The 19,128-nt window shown below is 36.5% G+C and overlaps 2 protein-coding genes and 1 long non-coding RNA gene across 10 annotated transcripts in view; 2 read left to right on the forward strand and 1 right to left on the reverse strand.

Moving 5' to 3' along the window:
• The window catches only part of LOC122629080 (histone deacetylase 4), a 53,343-nt gene extending 34,307 nt beyond the window's left edge, over window positions 1–19,036 (reverse strand). For 6 of the 8 annotated variants that reach the window (XM_043812107.1, XM_043812109.1, XM_043812111.1 and 3 more), the window contains exons 1-2: window positions 18,810–19,036; window positions 15,742–15,842 (exon numbers count right to left, since the gene is read on the reverse strand). The gene's annotated coding sequence lies outside the window, so the exon portion shown is untranslated. Of the gene's footprint in view, window positions 1–15,741; window positions 15,843–18,385; window positions 18,404–18,809 lie in introns of those variants that run through there. The other 2 variants (XM_043812110.1, XM_043812102.1) reach the window with 2 other exon arrangements.
• LOC122629089 (cytochrome c1-2, heme protein, mitochondrial-like) lies at window positions 10,507–12,381 on the forward strand. The gene is made up of 3 exons (XM_043812126.1): window positions 10,507–11,527; window positions 11,606–11,884; window positions 11,944–12,381. The coding sequence occupies exons 1-3, from the start codon at window positions 11,105–11,107 to the stop codon at window positions 12,190–12,192; spliced, it is 951 nt and encodes a 316-aa protein (XP_043668061.1). The 5' UTR covers window positions 10,507–11,104; the 3' UTR covers window positions 12,193–12,381.
• Window positions 13,292–14,314, forward strand: LOC122629094. The gene is made up of 2 exons (XR_006327182.1): window positions 13,292–13,684; window positions 13,802–14,314. It is a non-coding gene; the product is annotated as an uncharacterized LOC122629094 (long non-coding RNA).
• Window positions 19,037–19,128: the final 92 nt, after the last annotated feature.

Raw genomic sequence — 19,128 nt, forward strand, 5'->3', positions numbered from 1 at the left:
AAGAACTCGACTATGTCCTTTTGTCTACCCTTTCTTCGTAGAAAGAAAAGAAATAAGAAAGAAACAGAAAAAGAAAAGAAGAAAAAAGGACCAACCATAGAAATTATTTTTACGTCACAGCATCCATTATCCTCTTGCGTTCTTTTTACTTCTTTTTTAAAGGCTACACGCTCCAAAAATTCGCATAAATCCATGAACGATCCAGGTCAAAATTATCAAGTTTTACGGATAAGGAGAGAAAAAGAAAGAGAGAAAAAGAACAAATAAAAATCGTCGGTTTCTATTCATCAGCTATGAAAAAATTTGTATACGGAAAATGATAAATTCGTATATAGATGCACACAAAGAGAAATACTGAGAAATGAGATATTCGCTGTCGGAGCACAGTGCCGTTTAATTACGTGCTGAAGCAATTACACGGATTAAATGACTCACGTTTGGAAGTGTACTGCAACTCATGGTAAACGTGATATAGTAAACTTAATCTGATTTTTTTTCTTTCTTTCTTTTTTTCATATCCTACCTCTTCATTATTAATTTCTTTCCATTTTGCGTTTATTATTGCTTTTCCTCTTTTATATTTCTTTGTACATTGTAATAAATATTAATGAACATTCATCTCTATCTATCTATTTATCTATCTATCTATCTATCTATCTATCTATCTATCTATCTATCTATCTATCTATCTATCTATCTATCTATCTATCCATCTATCTATATATGTATATATATTTATTCAAATTATTGAAAAAGACTTTATTAAATTGTTACACTTCATTTGATTTCTATTGTTTCCTCCCTTATTAGTCCCAACAAACGAAAGGAAATAATTCATTCGTGTTAACGCTCTCGAAAACTATTTTTCTTTTACGAAGAAGAAGAATACGAGGAAGAAGAAAAAGAGAGAAGAAGAAGAAGGAAAATTAGAAAGAAAGAGCAGTCAAAAAATGGCAAGCAAAAAGAAATATAAAAGAAATAAAAAGAGAGAAAGAGAGGAGAAATGAGGGGAAGGAGGATTACATCGAGTTGCCTCGGCATGAGGTCGACCAGGGTGTGTGTATGAGTGTATGTGTGTGTGTGTGTGTATATATATAAATACGCGCCCTTAACAAACGGACCGTTCTACTTTTACGAAATGCTCTACTCCTCCCGAGGGAGGTAACGCGTTCTTGTTCCCTAGAGAAAAAATAAAAAAAAAAAAAAACAACAAAAAAAAGAAAAGAAAAAAATGAAAAAAGAGAAACAGAAAGAAAGAAACAGAAAAGAAGAAAAAGAAAAAGAATAAGATAACACACGATGCACACGGAAACATAGATACTGAAATGAATGAAATCTCGTTTAGAGGTAATAAAATCGAAAAAGTTGGAAAAATCTTTGCGTAACTATCATGCGAGGAGAGTTTCATTCAAGAAATTTCTCACATTGAAGAGAGAAAAATTGGCTTGTGACGATTTTTCGTAGGCGGACTTAGAAGTGCACACTTTCTCTCTCTCTCTCTCTCTCTCTCTCTCTCTCTCTTTCTCTTTCTCTCTCTGTCTTTCTCATAGGTAGTACATAGGCGTGCTCCTCGTATTCGACGTATATGCTAGTACGAAAATAGTGTGCGGCTCGTTCGAAAATACCGGACGCTAAAAATACGGTCAAAAATAAACGCCCACACGTGTAAAAACACGCATTAATATTCGCCGCCTCTCGCTCGCGCGTTCTTCGACGCTCGAGATATCTCCATCTTCTTCTACTTCTTCTACTTCTTTTTCTTCTTCTTCTTCTATCTTCTTCATCTTCTTTTTCTTCTTCTTCTTCTTCTTCTTCCTCTTTCATCGTATACGTAGAAAAGTTCGAGAGGAAAGAAGACAAAGACGAAGAGTCATGGAGGATTTTTCAGCTTTTCTGATGAGAATCGAGATAAACGTTTAGCATAAATTCTTAAAATAATTTATATTTAGTTTTTTGCTTTTCTCTTTTCTTTTTTTTTTTTAATATATTCATACGTAATTTTATATAGATATTCACCAGAATTAATCAGCTTTATAAACTTAGAGTATAAATTCATCGATCTATCCCTCTCTCCTCTCTCTCTCTCTTTTCGATTAAAATTTATTCACAGAGAATATATATATATATATATATATATATATATATATATATATATGTAAACTGTGCCTTCAGCGTAAAATTTAGGTCAACTAGGGTCAGTATGCTCCCTATATAAGGTATGTATTTACATGCTTTGACAAATTCTTTTCTATGCAGCGATGTATATATTTGGATGCTGAAGAAGAATCGTGGATCGATCGTTCATCCTAAAATAATCCGTGTAATAGTCTACATGCAAAGAGGTTCGACATGCAAATCTATCCATCCAAGCTCAAAAAAAGATTAATAAAATTGATCGACCAGATACGAAACTTTCCACACATATACACATAAATATATGATCGTGAGAAAAGAGGAGGTTAACTTAAAAAAGAGATAGAAAGAGAAAGAGAGAAAAAGAGAAAGAAAAAAAGATTAAAAGGATCCCAGTGGCAGGTCGAGACACCTGCAACAGGGTCGCTCTTCGAACCCTCATTTTCGTCGTCCCCTAACGAGTATAACGTAACGACTAGTGTGAAAAGGATAGGACAGGAAGGTATTTAATGGACCTAAACACTGACGACAGCTTCTTCGCGTGGGGGTCGGACATCGACAACGATCCTACTAACGTGTTTATAATGCCTATTTCTTTGAAAGTAAAAAAACAGGAAACGAAAGAAGGAAAAAAACAACGATGAGAAAGACAAAAAAGAAAAACAAAGAAAAGGATGAGGAAGAAGTCAAAAAGCGAAAAGAAAAGAAAAGACAGTCTTAACAGGTAGCGTGAAAGGAGATGACAACAGTCACGAGAGAGGGTTGCTGCCTTGTCACGAGGGTGTTTGTGTGTGTTGTTACTGTAAAGTAGAGGGAAATAAAGAAAGAAAGATAGGGATAGAGAGATAGGGGAGAGAGAAAGAGAGATAGAGAGAGAGAGAGAGAGAATGGTAGTGGTCGTCTATTTATAGCATGGTAAGGTTTTTCGTGGGAGGATCGAGTGGGACGAGGAAGAACGGTGGTGTTAGAAGAGAAGAGAAGAGAAGAGAAGAGGGAAAGCCTGGGTCGAAGCGGGAGGGAGGAGGTTCCTATAAATAGGAGACGGCACTCGACTCCTCCGGGGGTGACCTTTGCGCGCGTACTAACACGTCGACTCTTGCACGGTGCACGCTATTAGGCTAGGTTATTGGTTCTCGCCCTCTTCGTTTCCCCCTTACGTCTCTTCACGTTCCCGTGACCAACTCTCCTCTACTCCCCTCGAACAACTTCTCCTCCCTTTACTCGGGCGCCACCACCGTCCCGGCTTGAATCTGGGTCATGTTTACTGCTCGCACCACCTCCCTTCGCTTGCCCTGTGTGTGTGTGTATATATATATATATATATATATATATATATATATATGTATGTATCTGTCTCTTTCTTTTCTATCGCCTAGACGACTATCAAAATTCGAGGAAAAATTATGTTCCCTATCCTGAATCTCAAGACGTAAAATTTTTGGCTTATTTGGCTTTTCAATTTGATCGAATTACTTGGAAAGGAAACTTTTCATATCAATCCTCTTTGCTTCCCTCGTTTCTTTGAAATCGTTTCGATAAATATCGACCATCGAATAAAATGGTGGTAATGCCTCGATACGCGTGAAATTCGAATCGTGCCTCTTGATTATACGAACAATGGATCAGAGTTGAAAAGGGGGGATGATTAGAAAATCTAACGTTCCGAATGCTTTTTTTCCCATGTAATTGAGAGAGAGAGAGAAAGAAAGAGAGTAAAAAAGAGAGAAAAAAAAACGTGTATTAAATATACTTTGCATGAAAAATATATGGCGGGAGGTGACGAGTAAACAATGGCACAGCATTCGTCCGTCCGTCCGTCCGTCCGTCCGTCCGTCCGTCCGCGTCCATCCGTCGGTGCGAACGAGCGAGCGAGCGCAACGTGGCTGGCTACGACAGAAATAGAAGCGTTTGCGATCGATCGATGTGTGCTTTTTCTTTTTTCTTTTTTTTTCAAGCGGCGGAGTACCGTCGACGACGACGACACAACAGTGGCAAGCAAGCTTTTCGTGTGGCATGCTCCTACGCGCGCGCACACATACATAGTACGTGTTTTTATATGTGCGTGTGTGTATGTGTACAGTTATATTCGAATATGTATTAAAAAAAATATATATATGTAATAAATAAAAGAACTAACACAAATATATATAATAAAACAAGTGAAACAGCACCTATCCAATCGATTTATTTGTCGACCTTCGATAAGTACGAAAAAAGCGGAATAAATAAAAAAAGAACAAATTTGTTACTCGGAACCACGACAAAGAACGTGTGTTGGTAACAAACGCTAGCGCACCCATCCATCCATCCATCTATCTATCCACCCACAAATACAAATACACATACATACATACATATATACAGACACATACACCTAAAGCAAAACGTCGAGAGCTAGCGCGTAACGAAATTAGCGCAGGTACAATGCGAAGCCGCCTTCGCTCGAGAAAATAGAATTGGCTGACTACCAAAGCCGGGTCCTGAATAGATTTCAGCTATATGGACGCGTCTTCTCTCCCTTCTTTTCTCGACTCATCCTTCCCCCACCAGCTCCGACCCACCCCCGCCCACTAGTAGCATTTCTTTACTGCTCCTGCACACCCCTCACAGCTGGCCTTTGTGTGACGTAACACTCGTCAACTTGTCACAACCATGCTGCTGTTACTGATGCTATTGCTCTGTTCTCCCTCTTGTCTTGTCCTTTCGATTCGAATGAGATCCGCTTGCTTGCTTGCTTGCTTGCTTACTCGCTCGCTCGCTCGCTCTCACGCTAAAAACGATTATTCTATTTTAAAGACTTCTCTCTCTCTCTCTATCTCTCTCACGTTCTTGCTTTCTTAAGTCCTGCTAAGTTGTTCGGTTTCATTCTACTCATAACAAATAATGGTAATTGTCTTAAGAAACAAATATTGCAATAACGAGAATATATACGTGTAACAACAATATAATTGATTCATTATAAAGAAATTCATCATAAAGAAGTTAAAGAAAATGATCGATTACATTTCTCTAATATTTTGATTCCTAATAAAAGGTTCATTAAATGTACTCGTCGATTCATTTTATTTGTAATGTACTTTTTAATAATTATATATATACAGTCATCAGAAGATTTATGAAGATATCACCATTTTTATTGAAGATCTATGAATGATTTCAAAGTTAAGACAATGTTAATCTTTTTTCTCTCTTCTTTCTACAATCATTTATCAGTGCAATTTTTAAGTTTTTTTTATGATCCTTATTTAACACGATCAAAAAGAGATTACTTTGCAAATTTCTCTAACTTCTTTTATATATATATATATATATATATATATACACATACATACACGTACACACACACGATTAATATATATCCCCACCTCTTTTAGCCCACCTCCTGCGCGCTTACCCTTCACATTATCGATTAAACGCTCGACACGATTTAAACGCTCGAGTGACATTCTTAACCGGTCCTCCTGTTTTTTCTTATACGTCTGCTAGTATTTCTGAAGAAGAAAGAGAAGAGAAAGAGAAAGAGACAAAGAAGCAAGTGAAATCGTTAGAGAATATATCGAAGACGAACATTGCCCGTTAGCCTGCTTATCGTCGGTGGAACGGTAAAAATAAATGTGCTTCGACGAAAATAAAGCATGCCAGCCTATTTTGTGTGCAACATTGTGTATATATATATATATATATATATATATACATCTACACCCGCATACGTACATACATATATATATATATGTTATATATACAAAATAAACTATATAACATAACTAATTATTAACAAATTGTCCGCATAAACAGAAGAATTTCTTTTCTTTATTACGATCAGCTAAGAATTGGCAAGAAAAAGAAAACATAAAAAAGATACATAATTATTAACTCTATGTATAAAATTGTATTATATTACTTTTTCAAATTCATCTTATATTTATATCATCCTCGAACAATGATTAGAAAATTATATGCATCAAAATGGATTTCTTTACTTTCGTTTGTTTCGTCCTGGATAAGAAGAAAAGAAAAAAATGTATACAAAAAAAGCAGAGAACCATGTGGGGTTAAAAAATGATGAAAACGAGGGACGCTATAGAAAGGGCTTGATACGGCGTGAGTCCAGGGAATGCAAGCGCTCAATCGATTTTCACCGGGATTGCTCTCGTTTTTTATCTCTCTCTCTCTCTCTCTCTCTCTCTCTCTCTCTCTCTCTCTCTCTCTCTCTCTTTCTCTCTCATTCACTCTCTCCCCTTTTTTACATATTGCGATACAGATAACTTGATTTCCAATTTTTTTTTCTTTCCGCTTCCAATAGTTTAGCCCATGGACAATGATGCACATTCTCATAGTTGTCCTCCATTGTCCATCGTCGTCCATCTTTGTCATAGCTGTCGACGATAAGGTCACATAAGGTGAATAATAAGGCAGTTACGCATCCGAGTCGAGGTATTCGACTAGAGAATAGTGTGTTCGGTATTATTAATAACTCCAAGTGACCCCGTTCTAGCCAAGGGTTTCTCTACTCCTCGGCCATTCGACCCTTCCCACCTTCAGATTTTCGCCCTTTTTCCTTCGATTTCTTTCCCACGGAAATATACCTAGCACGTTGGATATCCCTTCGAACTTCCCTTAAAAAGCTACCCTAATAGCAAATACCGTGCATCGATCGTGGTTATTATTATACGTGTGGTTACATGGTAAAAAAAGGAAAATAATCTACGGGGTGAGTTACCCAATGTTTATGTGCCTTAAATAGTTCTCCCATGATAATTCAGAAAAATTGTTCCGATCGATCACTTCGATATTATGATGATCAAAAACAAAAAACAAAAAATAAAATGCAATTTCGAAATCGTTCTCTTCATTTCTTTTATTGTAATAAATTCTAAGAACAAAAAAAGGAGAAAGAAAAAGAAACGAAAGAAAAGAATAACAATTTCTCGTCGAAAGCTTTACATAGATTTCAATTAAACAGTTTTGAAATTATATATATATATATAAAATAAACAATATTTATAATACTTTTATAATAAACAAGTGAAACTTATAGAGGATTCTCTTTTTTTTCGAAAAATTCAAAAATTGGAAGATTAAACTTTACAAAAGTGATCACGCGATTGTTACTCCCCTGTATTTACAGTATATATATACATATATCTGTATATACCTATGTATATATCCATGTATAATCGGATAACAGAAGAATCTATAGGGATTGACCGATGGAAAATAACTCGACGCTCTGAATTCGTGGATCTCGCAGGTGCTCCAAGGGTCTAATGAATTGGGAGTGAGTCGTTTCACCCTCTCTCACCCCTCGCTCGCAACCACCGCACGCGTCACTCTCTAGTGTTCCCATAGCAGCATTGACCGCTTCTATTTATATAACACTCTCGTTTTACCCCACGTATCCATCCACCCACCTAGTCATCGAGCTACGTTCGTTCTACGTCTCTTCTCTCTTGACAGATAGAGAGATAAAGAGAGAGAGAAAGAGAGGAAGAAATACTTTAGATAATCTTGTTTTTTTTTCATTTTTTTTTCTTGGATGGACACGTAAGAGAAAGAAACAGACATATGTATACAAAGAAGATTTATATACGTGTTTATGTATGTACTTATATATATATGTGTGTATGTACGTATACTTGTATTTTTCTGTGTTGTCGCGTGCTAGGAGCTTTACGATCACGACGGCTCGAAATTTGGCGAGATTCGCTATGTTCCAGATCAATTCGAGGTTTTTTCCGCCATGGTAAAAAGAAAGAGATAGACAGAGAAAAAGAGAGAGATCGTGAAGATGATAATAAGTCGACAGCGTGTCGCGATATGCGGCATGCTATTTTGAGAAACGTCGTCTCGGGAGGACGATTATATTTACAAAATATTTACCTAATTTCTCTCATCTCTCTTTGCTTTATTTATTTATTTATATCTTTTTTCTTTTCGTTTTACAAATGTAAACTCTCCGTCTTCGTCATAATTTTCTTATCGACTTTAACGTTAATAGTCAATGTTATTTTGTGAAATAATATATACAAGAAATGAAAAAATACATACATTGTACTCTATAAAATTGTTTCATTCTTTACCGATATCATTCGACTTTGAAATATTATTAATGATATATCGCGATTCGTGTCACCGATAATTTATTTTAAAAGAAACGTCTTTGTTTAATGTTTACTTCGATTCCCCTTTTCGATCCTACTCAATAAGATGCGTTTATTAAACATTCTAATCGATTAATTAGTTTATCCATGAGACTTTAAGAAACATCTGACGTTAATGGTGCTACAACTGAAGATACCGAAAGGAGAAATGGACGATCACGTTAAACACATATAGATCACACGAGTTGGTATAACACGTTTCTATCTAATAAATATAAAAGCAACTATTATACACCCTCTCTCAATGATTTCGATAAGATCGGCGCCGCCGTTACAAACGATATTCCCCCTTTTTCTTAGAATCGATCTTAACCGATTCAGTTATTTCTAATCGCTCCTAATCGTTTCTGATTTTCCTCGAGACGATCACGCGATCCCAGCGATTTATCGTGTTGAGATTTTTCTAATCTTTTACCGATCGATTAATAACCATTAATCTATCATCAATTTAACTTATATATCGATAATCCTCTAACACTCAACGATTATTTTTATTTTAATAGAGAATCTCTAATTTCCATTGTAAACAAATATACACGAAAGATACGTACGAAAGATATAGAATGAAAGAAGTAGAAGGAAAAGAAATATCTTCTTATAGAATCTCATGAAAAAAAGATGATAATAATAAATAAAAAAAGAAAATAGGAAAAAAAATATTTTTAACTAATGCAATTAACGTCAGAGCATTGGGATGCCGAAATGGAAATACAATTAGGAAGGGTAAGAAGAGAGATTTAAGGGTAGAAGGGGATTAAAGGGAGGAAAAGCTTGATCGACAAACCGATCGTTAAATTCGACGATGAACGGAATTAAATCTATGAGTTCTCGAGCTCGCTAGTGGTTGCTAATCGCGCTAAAATCGTTTAACCTCGCCTCGAGTAGCGTTAATAATAAATCGTCTTTGGTCTCGGGGTAGCTTCGATTTTCCTTCCTTCCCTTGTCCGATTCTATTCTATTTTTCTCTCTCTCTTTCTCTCTCTCTATTTCTCGTACTCTCGTACAAAGAAACTAAAGCGTCGATACGAATCAATTTAGCTCGTCGCGACGACGCAGAGAGATATAAAATAGACGGGAATTTATCCTGGAAGTTGACATGGACGTTCGGAATTGTCTCAAAAACCGCAGAGAAATAATAGAAAAATAAAAAGAGCATTCAAGAGAAATTGGTGAAAAAGATTTTCTATAAAAATTCTTATATTTTTGTTTCTTTATTTCGATTCGTGTAAAATGATCGAATTATTGGAAAGTGCAAAGAAATGCTTAAAAAAATGTCGGCTGTCAATATATGTTTCGAATCGATTCCTCTTTCTCTCTCTCTCTCTGTTTCGGTGTTTAGTTGATAATTTTAACAGCAAATGTAAAATTCCTTGGATTATTTTATCAATGTATTGTCAGAAAAAACAGATGATTCGTCGAAGAATAACATTCGAAGTCAACTGTAATGAAAAATGTTTCGTACCAAACTATTAAAAATAGTTTAACTTTCCAACTATCCATTATTATTAATATAAGAACTTAAATATAAAATATTAAAGCTTTAATATGAAACTTTAATTTTATGTTTGTAATATCTCAAATACTCTTATTATTTTTATCCAACTGAAATGAGATACTGTATAATTTCTCTTTATGATCTGACGGAAAATTTAGGCTGCTTAACTTGCGGAAATATTAGCCATAAAACAGCTAACAAGGCTTTAAACGAGTGAAACGTAGCTAGTTTTACTTGAAAAATTAAAAAGGAAAAGAAAGAAGGATAGAAAGAGAAAAGACAAACGAAAAGAAATGAATAAAATAATATATATTTAAAAAAAAATATTGAAAAGAAAGAATTGAGTTCAGGCACCTCGTCGGGCATCGATTATTGGAAATCCAGCAATCGATGTCTTACGTACGACGACGAATCGCTTAAGATATTCCTACGAGTCTTTAAATACATTTATATAAGAGAGCAAAGGGAAGTTGGATTCACGCTTTATCAGAATGATCGCTCGTTCGCCGCGAATATGGAAGATGCAACTTGCGATGATTCGCGTATCAGCAGGAAACGTGTCCGACGTCGAATATATCCAGCGTGTCGTCGCATAGATTTTCATAATCCAGTCGTGTAAAGAGAGAGAAAGATCAAGAATGTATATACGTGTGTGCCTATGTGTGTGTGCTTGTGTATGCACGTCTTCGCGCGCGCATGTGTGCGTGTGTGTGTGTGTGTATGTGGAGAGAGAGAGAAAGAGAGAGAGATAGGTCAAGTCGCAGCAAGCGCCGAGCGGCAATGTGCACGCATGCATAATGCCAAGCATAACCAAGTGGTTTATTTATAACGTCGCGGAAATACACTCGGTGCCTTTATTGTAAAACGTTGTGTAACGCTCGTTGTGTAACGTAATCAATGATACTCTCCGTCCTGAACGTCTACAAACTTACGTATGCACGTACGTACGTGTACATAACCCTATGTATTTGTGTATGCAAATATGTTCAATGCGTCCGATAGTGAAGATTTCTTCAAATTGCATAAATAAAAAAAGGAAAAAAGAAAAAGAACGAAAAGGAAAAGACAATGGATAATGAGAATCAATAATTACGTCAAAAATATAAATCCTCGGAAAGATATACAATGATGTAAATGAGTAAATAAATGATCACATTGTTTCGACCGACTAGATATTTTTCTGACGAATTAAAATACGAAGAAAAAAAGAAACAACGATTTAGTTTTATTTATCTCGAGAAGATACTTCGTTTCTAGAAAAAATATTATAACGTCGATTGTTTCGATCGATCGATGTTATTTTGCTTGGGAAAAGATGGCTACCGTTTTCAAAGGAAGTTACGCCGTTTTAGTAAGAACTTTCGATAAAATACGTGGAAATAGATGCGATCGCGTCGCTTTACGGTCTATTGGAACTCGTAGTAGGTGTGAAAATGACAGGAAGAGAATTCGTATATCTCTGGGTGTCCTCACAGGTGCAGCCACCACCTGTGGATCCATTTTGTATTTCCTCGACAGCTCGGTCAAGGCCAACAGCGTGCAAGCCATGCCACCGAGTTACCCCTGGAAGCTCGATAAATTTTTGGGTTCTCTCGATCATAGTGCTGTACGAAGAGGCTGGCAGGTTTATAAAGCGGTCTGTAGCGCTTGTCACAGCCTTGAATTCGTTCGTTTTATGGATTTGATCGAGGTGTCGCATACGAAAGAGGAAATCATTGCTATTGCGTCCGAATACGAGGTAAGATTTAATCCCATCGTTCAAATTTATTTTTATTCTTTTATTATCATTATTCTTTTTTTTTTATTTTTTAAACAGATCGACGATGGACCAGACGAGGAAGGAAATTATTACAAAAGACCTGGAAGACTACCCGATAAAATACCGCCGCCGTTCCCGAACGAGGAAGCATCGAGAGCTGCCAATAACGGTGCTTATCCGCCGGATTTGAGCTACATAATAAATGCCAGAAAAAACGGACGAAATTATGTATTCTCTTTACTTACTGGCTTCATGGAACCACCTGCAGGTGTGACCCTAACGGAAACCCAACATTTCAATCCCTACTTTTTGGGAACTGCGCTCTCCATGACAGAGGTATTATTGCAACGAGAATACACGTTAAAGTTTCCATCTTAAAAACTTTAACTTTTTAGTTGCTTCACGATGGCATCTTAGAATACGATGACGGCACACCAGCGACCAAATCGCAAATGGCAAAGGACGTCGTAGAATTTCTTTCTTGGTCGAGTGGACAAGATCACGACAAGCGAAAACTGATGACTATAAAGGCCATCGGAATTGGTATCATTGCTCTAACGACCGTATGGTACATGAAAAAAAGTATATGGTCAGTCGTACTCAATGAGCGGATCTTCAGTATATCCAGAGATAAATGCAAATAGGAAAGAAAAAAGGAAGAAAGACAAAAACGTTTCCTCCTTCCTTCCTATCTCAACAGAATTCTTGAACGATACGATCTTTAAAACGTAAGTGCCCAGTTATAATAGTTTCTAACGATTGTACAGTGTATCATATGTAATTACCGTGTAATCGACGAAGCAAAAATAAAAAGAAGACACTAAGAAAATAAAGCTCGTTTGTATCTTCGTTTTCCCATCGCATTGATTTCCCTTAGCATAGATTATCCGTTTCTAAAGAGACATCTCGTTCCCCTTAATCATTGAATCACTTTCAACTAGACTCTTATCGAACGTATTATCTTCTTCTATTACGACGACCCTCTTTTAAACGTATCGCGACGTATATAAATCCTTGAAGCCTTTCGTTTAAAAGATCACGCGAAATGAGAAACGGGTTTTCAAGCGGAGCTGTTAACATTTCTTTTTTTCTTTCTTTTACAACACATTGTTGGAACACTTGTTCGAGGACGAAAACCTGGAAACTTAGTACGTGTAGAAAATTCAAAGAGAATAGATTAATCGACCTCCTTTTTTCTTTCCTCTGCAATCTTTCTCACTCTAACTTCGTCTATTTATCCATCACTCTGAATCTCTCTCTCTCTCTCTCTCCCTCTCTGCTAGAACTCTAAACGTGTGTCGTCGATAATCGTTTCGCAATGCGGCCTTGACGTTGCCGTATACTCGATCGGACCGGTTAAATATAGAAAGCTCGAGGAGGCAACAAACATTAACGACGTTTCTTACGAGTCGTTAACTCTGCAGCTACGATCGGATGCTTCGTGATTCTATTTCGGTATGCTCCCTCTATCTATCTATCTCTCTCTCTCTTTCTCTTTCATGCTCTTTTTAAAGAACCACCCACGTGAAACGCGTCATTTTTTCGTCACATTCCTTTAAGTCAGCCAGTCGATATCGAAGCTTCGATAATAATTAGCCGAGTTGCTTTCGAACTTTGGCAGCTTGTCGATGTAGATATAGCAACAAGTGTGGCTACGTTAAAGAGAAAGATAGAAAAATAGATAGATAGATAGATAGATAGATAGGTAGGTAGGTTGAGAGAAAGAGAGAAGAGTGTATATATTTGTATTTGTGTGTGTGTGTGTGTGTGTGTGTAAGGGTAAATCGAAAATATACGGAACGATGAATGAAACTCCTGACTGACGTCGGACTATCTGGCGCGCCAACGCGACATCAAACACAACACGCGAACGGATAGAACGTCGTTGAAGCGTCAACGTACTTGCCGCTTCGTCGAACACATTGCTGGACCGAGATATGAGATGCTGAATCGACGACACCGACGACGAGGACGACGACGACGACGACGACGACGACGACGACGACGACGATGATGAAGATGAAGATAAAGATGATACTTTACGCATCTATGACTATAGAAGAAGGAATAAAAATAGTACAATATTTATTCAATGAATAAGAGAAAGACAGAGAAAGAGAGAAAACATCGTGTCCAGTAAGTACGATGAGCTAGTGTTTGAATGAATTTCAGATTCAACTTATTGACGTCATTAAAAGGTTCCTTTGCTCGTTATCTAACGAAACGCTTGTTTTTCCGATCGTGCGAACTAAGAAAGAGAAGGAGGAAAAGGAGTAGAAAGACGAGGAAAGGAGGAAGAGGAGGAAGAAGAGGAGGAGGAGGAGAAGGAAGAAGGAGTTTAGACCGCGACCGACACCGTTGCCAGACGCATCCGCATCCGAAAGGTTACGTCCGAATCTCGAAATAGAGGAACGCTCGGCAAAAATAGTTTCCCGCGTCTTCGATATATCGTCATCGCGAAATAGACTCGAGCCGGGACCGGAAGGCAGTGAAAACAACCAAAACGATCCTTCATATATACATACATACATACATACATATATAACATAACATAACATAACATATGCGAAAAGACGACAGTGATTGAATAATTTTGAATACATAAAATTAGAAAGAACGATCGGAATTACGAAATGACATCAATGCTCATTTTTCAATAGCATTCTTTAATTAAACCGGTTCTTTAAATAGACGACTCGTAAATGATTACTATACGTAAGTAAAACAAAAAACAAAAGAAAAAATAAAATTAATAAAAAAAAAAAATAAAAAGTACAAACAAAAGGATGATTGCAATGAGACGATGACTAGTTAGATATCTCTAGTATATGCGAATTAATTCATTAAATAGAAAAACGATGATGACTTTGAGCTGTCATCGAACATGGCCGAATGCCCGCAGGGAAGAAGAGAGAGAGAGAGAGAAAAAGACGAAACGATCTAAAAGACCGCTATTATAAAGTGCCTTCTGGCGCGTTTTGACAGCAAATTCCACCGACTTCCAGATGCGGAGGTGTCGGCCCGATAAATAAGCGAATTTGCCGCGAGACGTAAGCGGTGAAATTTGCATTTCCCAAATTTCCTGGCAATCCTTGGTATGCGGAGCCTCGTTTCTTTGGCGTGAATCTCGAATTGTTAGTCTTTTAAACATATATACTATATATAATGTCTCTCTCTATTTCTCTCATATTTCGTCTCAATCATGAAATTCGTTAATGATCGACAAAATTGAAACTCTATCGAAAGTAAAAAAGAAATAAATTTTTTTTCGAGAAAAGAAAAGATTACGTTCCTAGCGACAAAACATAGGAATAAAAATACAAAAAAAAAGAAATAAATGTTTTATATATAATTATATAAAAAGGAAAATAATATCTTGTTCGTTTCTCAAAGAGCGCACAAGTTCTCCTCGGCACGAGCCACTCTCGACAACTTGGCACGACACTTTCGATTAATAATACTCGTAAATGTCTCTCTCTCTTTCTCTCTCTCTCTCTCCTCCCCCAATCCCTCTCTCATGCGTATCGTCGGTGGCTCGAACAAACGATTTATGCGTGTCACGTATATGTATGTATACATATATATATATATATATATATTTATTTATCGAGAATGAAACGTATAACACTTCATATTTTATCTTCAAATCTAGAGAAATTTTTATCACAAAAGTGACTTATACAATAAGTAAATAAACGAAGAGAATTAATTAATTTATACGATTTTCTCATTTTGTATATTTTTATATAATATTATTATTTGACAATAAAGACGAGATAATTATGTATTACGTTATTATTAATATTCACAAAAGTTGAACGACAAGATTCGCTTGACATTGAAAGTATCCACCCGGAAATTCTTTTCCTCGATCGACCGATCGATCGATGGATCCTTTTATCCATGGAACTCGTTACACGTGACATTTTTTTTTTTTTTTTTTTTTACTTTTTTTGTCCTTTTTTTCTAAACTAAGGATAATCAAGAAGAAGTTGCACGCACGTATTTCCTAAGGACGCGATAATATCGTTTGCCTTCGAGTCGGTAGCTAATTAACGTCGCTCCTGAGACGAGAAGGACGTTATCGATTCTGTTAACATTCTCATATTTTTTTCCGATAACTTAAACCGCGATGTAAAAGGCCAAGAGAAATATGTACATAATGGATCGGAAAGATATTTTGGTGTCTTTACCTTTTCGCTAAAATCGTGCTCGATGTAAAGGACAGGTTGAACGATGATGGCCGCCGATCGATCCTCCGAACAAAATATCCATCCTACGTTATCGACTCACGCTGAAATTCAAAACGTATACAATGTTATTTATCGATAATAAAATATTTATAAAAGTATGATCACGAGTTCAAATGTCGTCCAATAATAATTTCTATAATAATGAACTTGTAATTTCTATTACAATTCTACGAATAAAATAGTAAAGAAAAAAGAAAACGAAAAAGAAAGAATTACGAAGGAAAAGATTACGAATAAATTATACATAGAATAATTTTCATTTTCACATCGAATATCTCTCATGAGCTACGAACGTTTGAAATGTCTCCGCGTATAAACGTACGCAGAAATATAATATACATTACATATGAACACATACATACATATGTATATATGTAAAACGAAAGAAAGGAAATACAAATCGTTCCTTTTGAGCCAAACACGTTGGCATCGGTAAGCTGCTTGTTCCTGGACCATTTCGAAGGATGTTGCATAGTCGTTTAGACATTTTTCCCCCATCCTCCCTTACCACCTATAAAACGCATTTGAGTTTATGCTTGGCACCACAAGAAAGGAGGAAGTTTCTTCTTCCTCTTCTTCTTCTTCTTCTTCTTCTTCTTCTTCTTCTTCTTCTTCTTCTTCTTCTTCTTGTCGTTTGAATATATTTACATTCGTATATCGGCCAAGACGCTAACCAATTGCAAAAACGAGTAACGATGAGAAAAGAATATTTATTTCCTATATACAAACGAAATAACATAAGTACATAAATCGTTGCAGATATATATAACAAGATTAAGAAAAGAATGTTCAATCTAACATGTTATAACCAATATATGTTAACATATACATCAGATAGAACGTTATTTATGTTAAAAGTAGCACGTTTCATTCTATAAACTTTTGAATATTGGTATAGAAGAAAGAAAGAAAGAAAGAAAGAAAGAAACTCGCATCGAGCCAAGAATGATATTCCAATGGGATCGAATCGATCGTTCTAGAATCGTCGCCTAGATAAATCAGGATAAAACGGATAAACGGAGTGGAAAGTGTCTCGACACGCACGTTCATATGTGTGTGTGTGTGTGTGTGTCTCTCTCTATAATCGTCGGGATATTCCTAGCCTATTTATGCACGACGACGACGAATAAAACTCGTTCGAGCACGAAACCAACCCCTTAAAATTCTCGTTCTTCGTGGAAACTCGGAATCTATATCTATTTGCCAAGAAGATTTGTAAAGAAGAAATATATTGGAGATTCGAAATATATATATGGATATACGTAAATCGATTTGTTTCTTCTTGCTTCTCCTCGTCTCTATTATTTTTCCTTTTCTTTTGTTTCTTCTTCCTCTTCATTTATTCCGTTTTCTTCTTTCTTTTGCTTTACTTTTCTTTTCTTCTTCTTCTTCTTCTTCAAAAAAAAGAAGTTACAAAGACAAGAAAACGTAGATCTATTCTAATCTATTCGCGATACGGGTATTTCCAGTTTTCGATCGACGAGAATAGCGAGCTTGTAAATGTTGCTGCTAGGCAGGATTATAACGTTTAACATGACCTGGCCGCGATAAATGAATTATCGATGGACATACGGAGTAGTACCTATTTACGGACTATATCACCTGAACGTATACATCTATATCAACGATTTGCGTCCAATCATTTGATTCGAATGATTCATTTCGTTTCACTGTCTTCCATCGTATCCAAGGATACATACGTACATTAATAAAGCGTTACATAGATACATGTGTCGAACTCGAAGAAAAACAATTATGTTTTCTATGAAATTACGTATACACTTTAAACGCAATACGTACTAGAGTTACTCCACGGGATTACTCTACGGATTGTTACTGTTAATTTTTTCTTTTGCTTTTTTCCCTTGTTTGTATTCATTTATTTATCTCTCTTTATCTTGTTCTTATTGTTTCTAATTTTTTCTTCTTCTTCATTGTTGTCATTCGTCACTGGCCTCGGCATTGTTTTCATATCGTACGTTCATATGTACGATTGTACGGAAACGAAGCTTATGTTTACACTACCACACATTCCTATCAATCGTGACGTAATCTTCGTGTTGTATTTTTACCTTAACTACTATTCCTAACGAAATGCGTAATTACGTACGTCAGACAACCGGCATTACATTCGTATCGCTATTACAACACGGTCACTATTATTATTGTTATTATTATTATTATGACTGTATCACCACTACTACTTCTATTATTATTACTATTATTATATTACTATTACTTTTTCTCTACGTATATATTTCTCTTTGTTTATCGACATCTATATAAAACGCAATAATAATCATTTGTAATGTAGTATGAATTGAACATTGCGAGTCTAATATCGATATATCAACTTATCGAGATGAACGATTTAATTCAGGTGCAACGAAAAGGCGCTAATTTCAAACAACAAAAAAAAACAAAAGAAAAATGTCGAAGCTTATAAATTCGAACGTAAGATGATTTTCGAGGAGAACAAAGTGATGTTCAATGGCCAAACGAAAGTAAAGAAAAGAAGAAAGATAAAGAAAGATACAACAGTTGGTTGTCAAAGTATCATAACCACGTTCTCCATCGAACTCACCTTACGTTGCAAGCTGCCACACCTTCGTGTCGAAAACACGATCCGTTCTTCTGATTCTCGCTTCTTCTCTCTGTCTCTTTCTCCATCTTTAAATATTTATTTCAATTGTATACTTTCCTCTCGAATCGTATCGCTGTCGTTGCGGAAAATTCGAGCGATGCGAGTCACAGATCACGAAAAAACAAAGCACCGGATGTTGCTTGGATATCTCATGCAGAGAGTGAGAGAGTAAGAGAGAGAGAGAGAGAGAGAGACGACACGCTTCGAGACGCGAGCCATTCTCTGCATACACGCGCGCGCGCTTCACCACGAAAGAGAGGGATAGAAATACGAATGGAGGGGAGAGAGAGGGAGGACATAAAAACAATGTGATCGTAATGGTCACGTCCTCGCGAGAACAAGACAGAGAAATTTTCTTCCTTACCTTGTCCACGAAGTTTCCGCTATCGCCAAAAAGAAAACAACGGACGAACGTAATTCCATCGCACTTCTCTTTCTATCACGAGATTGTCTCCTGATCGTTGTCGGTACACGATTATTACGTACGTTCTCGAGTGTTTACCAGCGCGACAGCCGATACAGAAACAACGCGCGACATAAACGTCGAAAACGATGACGATGACGATGATTCGTAGCGTCAACCAGAGTATCACTCGATGTTTCTTCGTGCCGCAGAACGAAAAAGCGCCATCTATCGGACGACCAATAATTTCTTTATACCGAATCGCATGGTATTCGACCGC

This window comes from Vespula pensylvanica, chromosome 5, assembly GCF_014466175.1.
Source record: "Vespula pensylvanica isolate Volc-1 chromosome 5, ASM1446617v1, whole genome shotgun sequence".
NCBI classification, from domain to species: Eukaryota; Metazoa; Arthropoda; class Insecta; order Hymenoptera; family Vespidae; genus Vespula; species Vespula pensylvanica.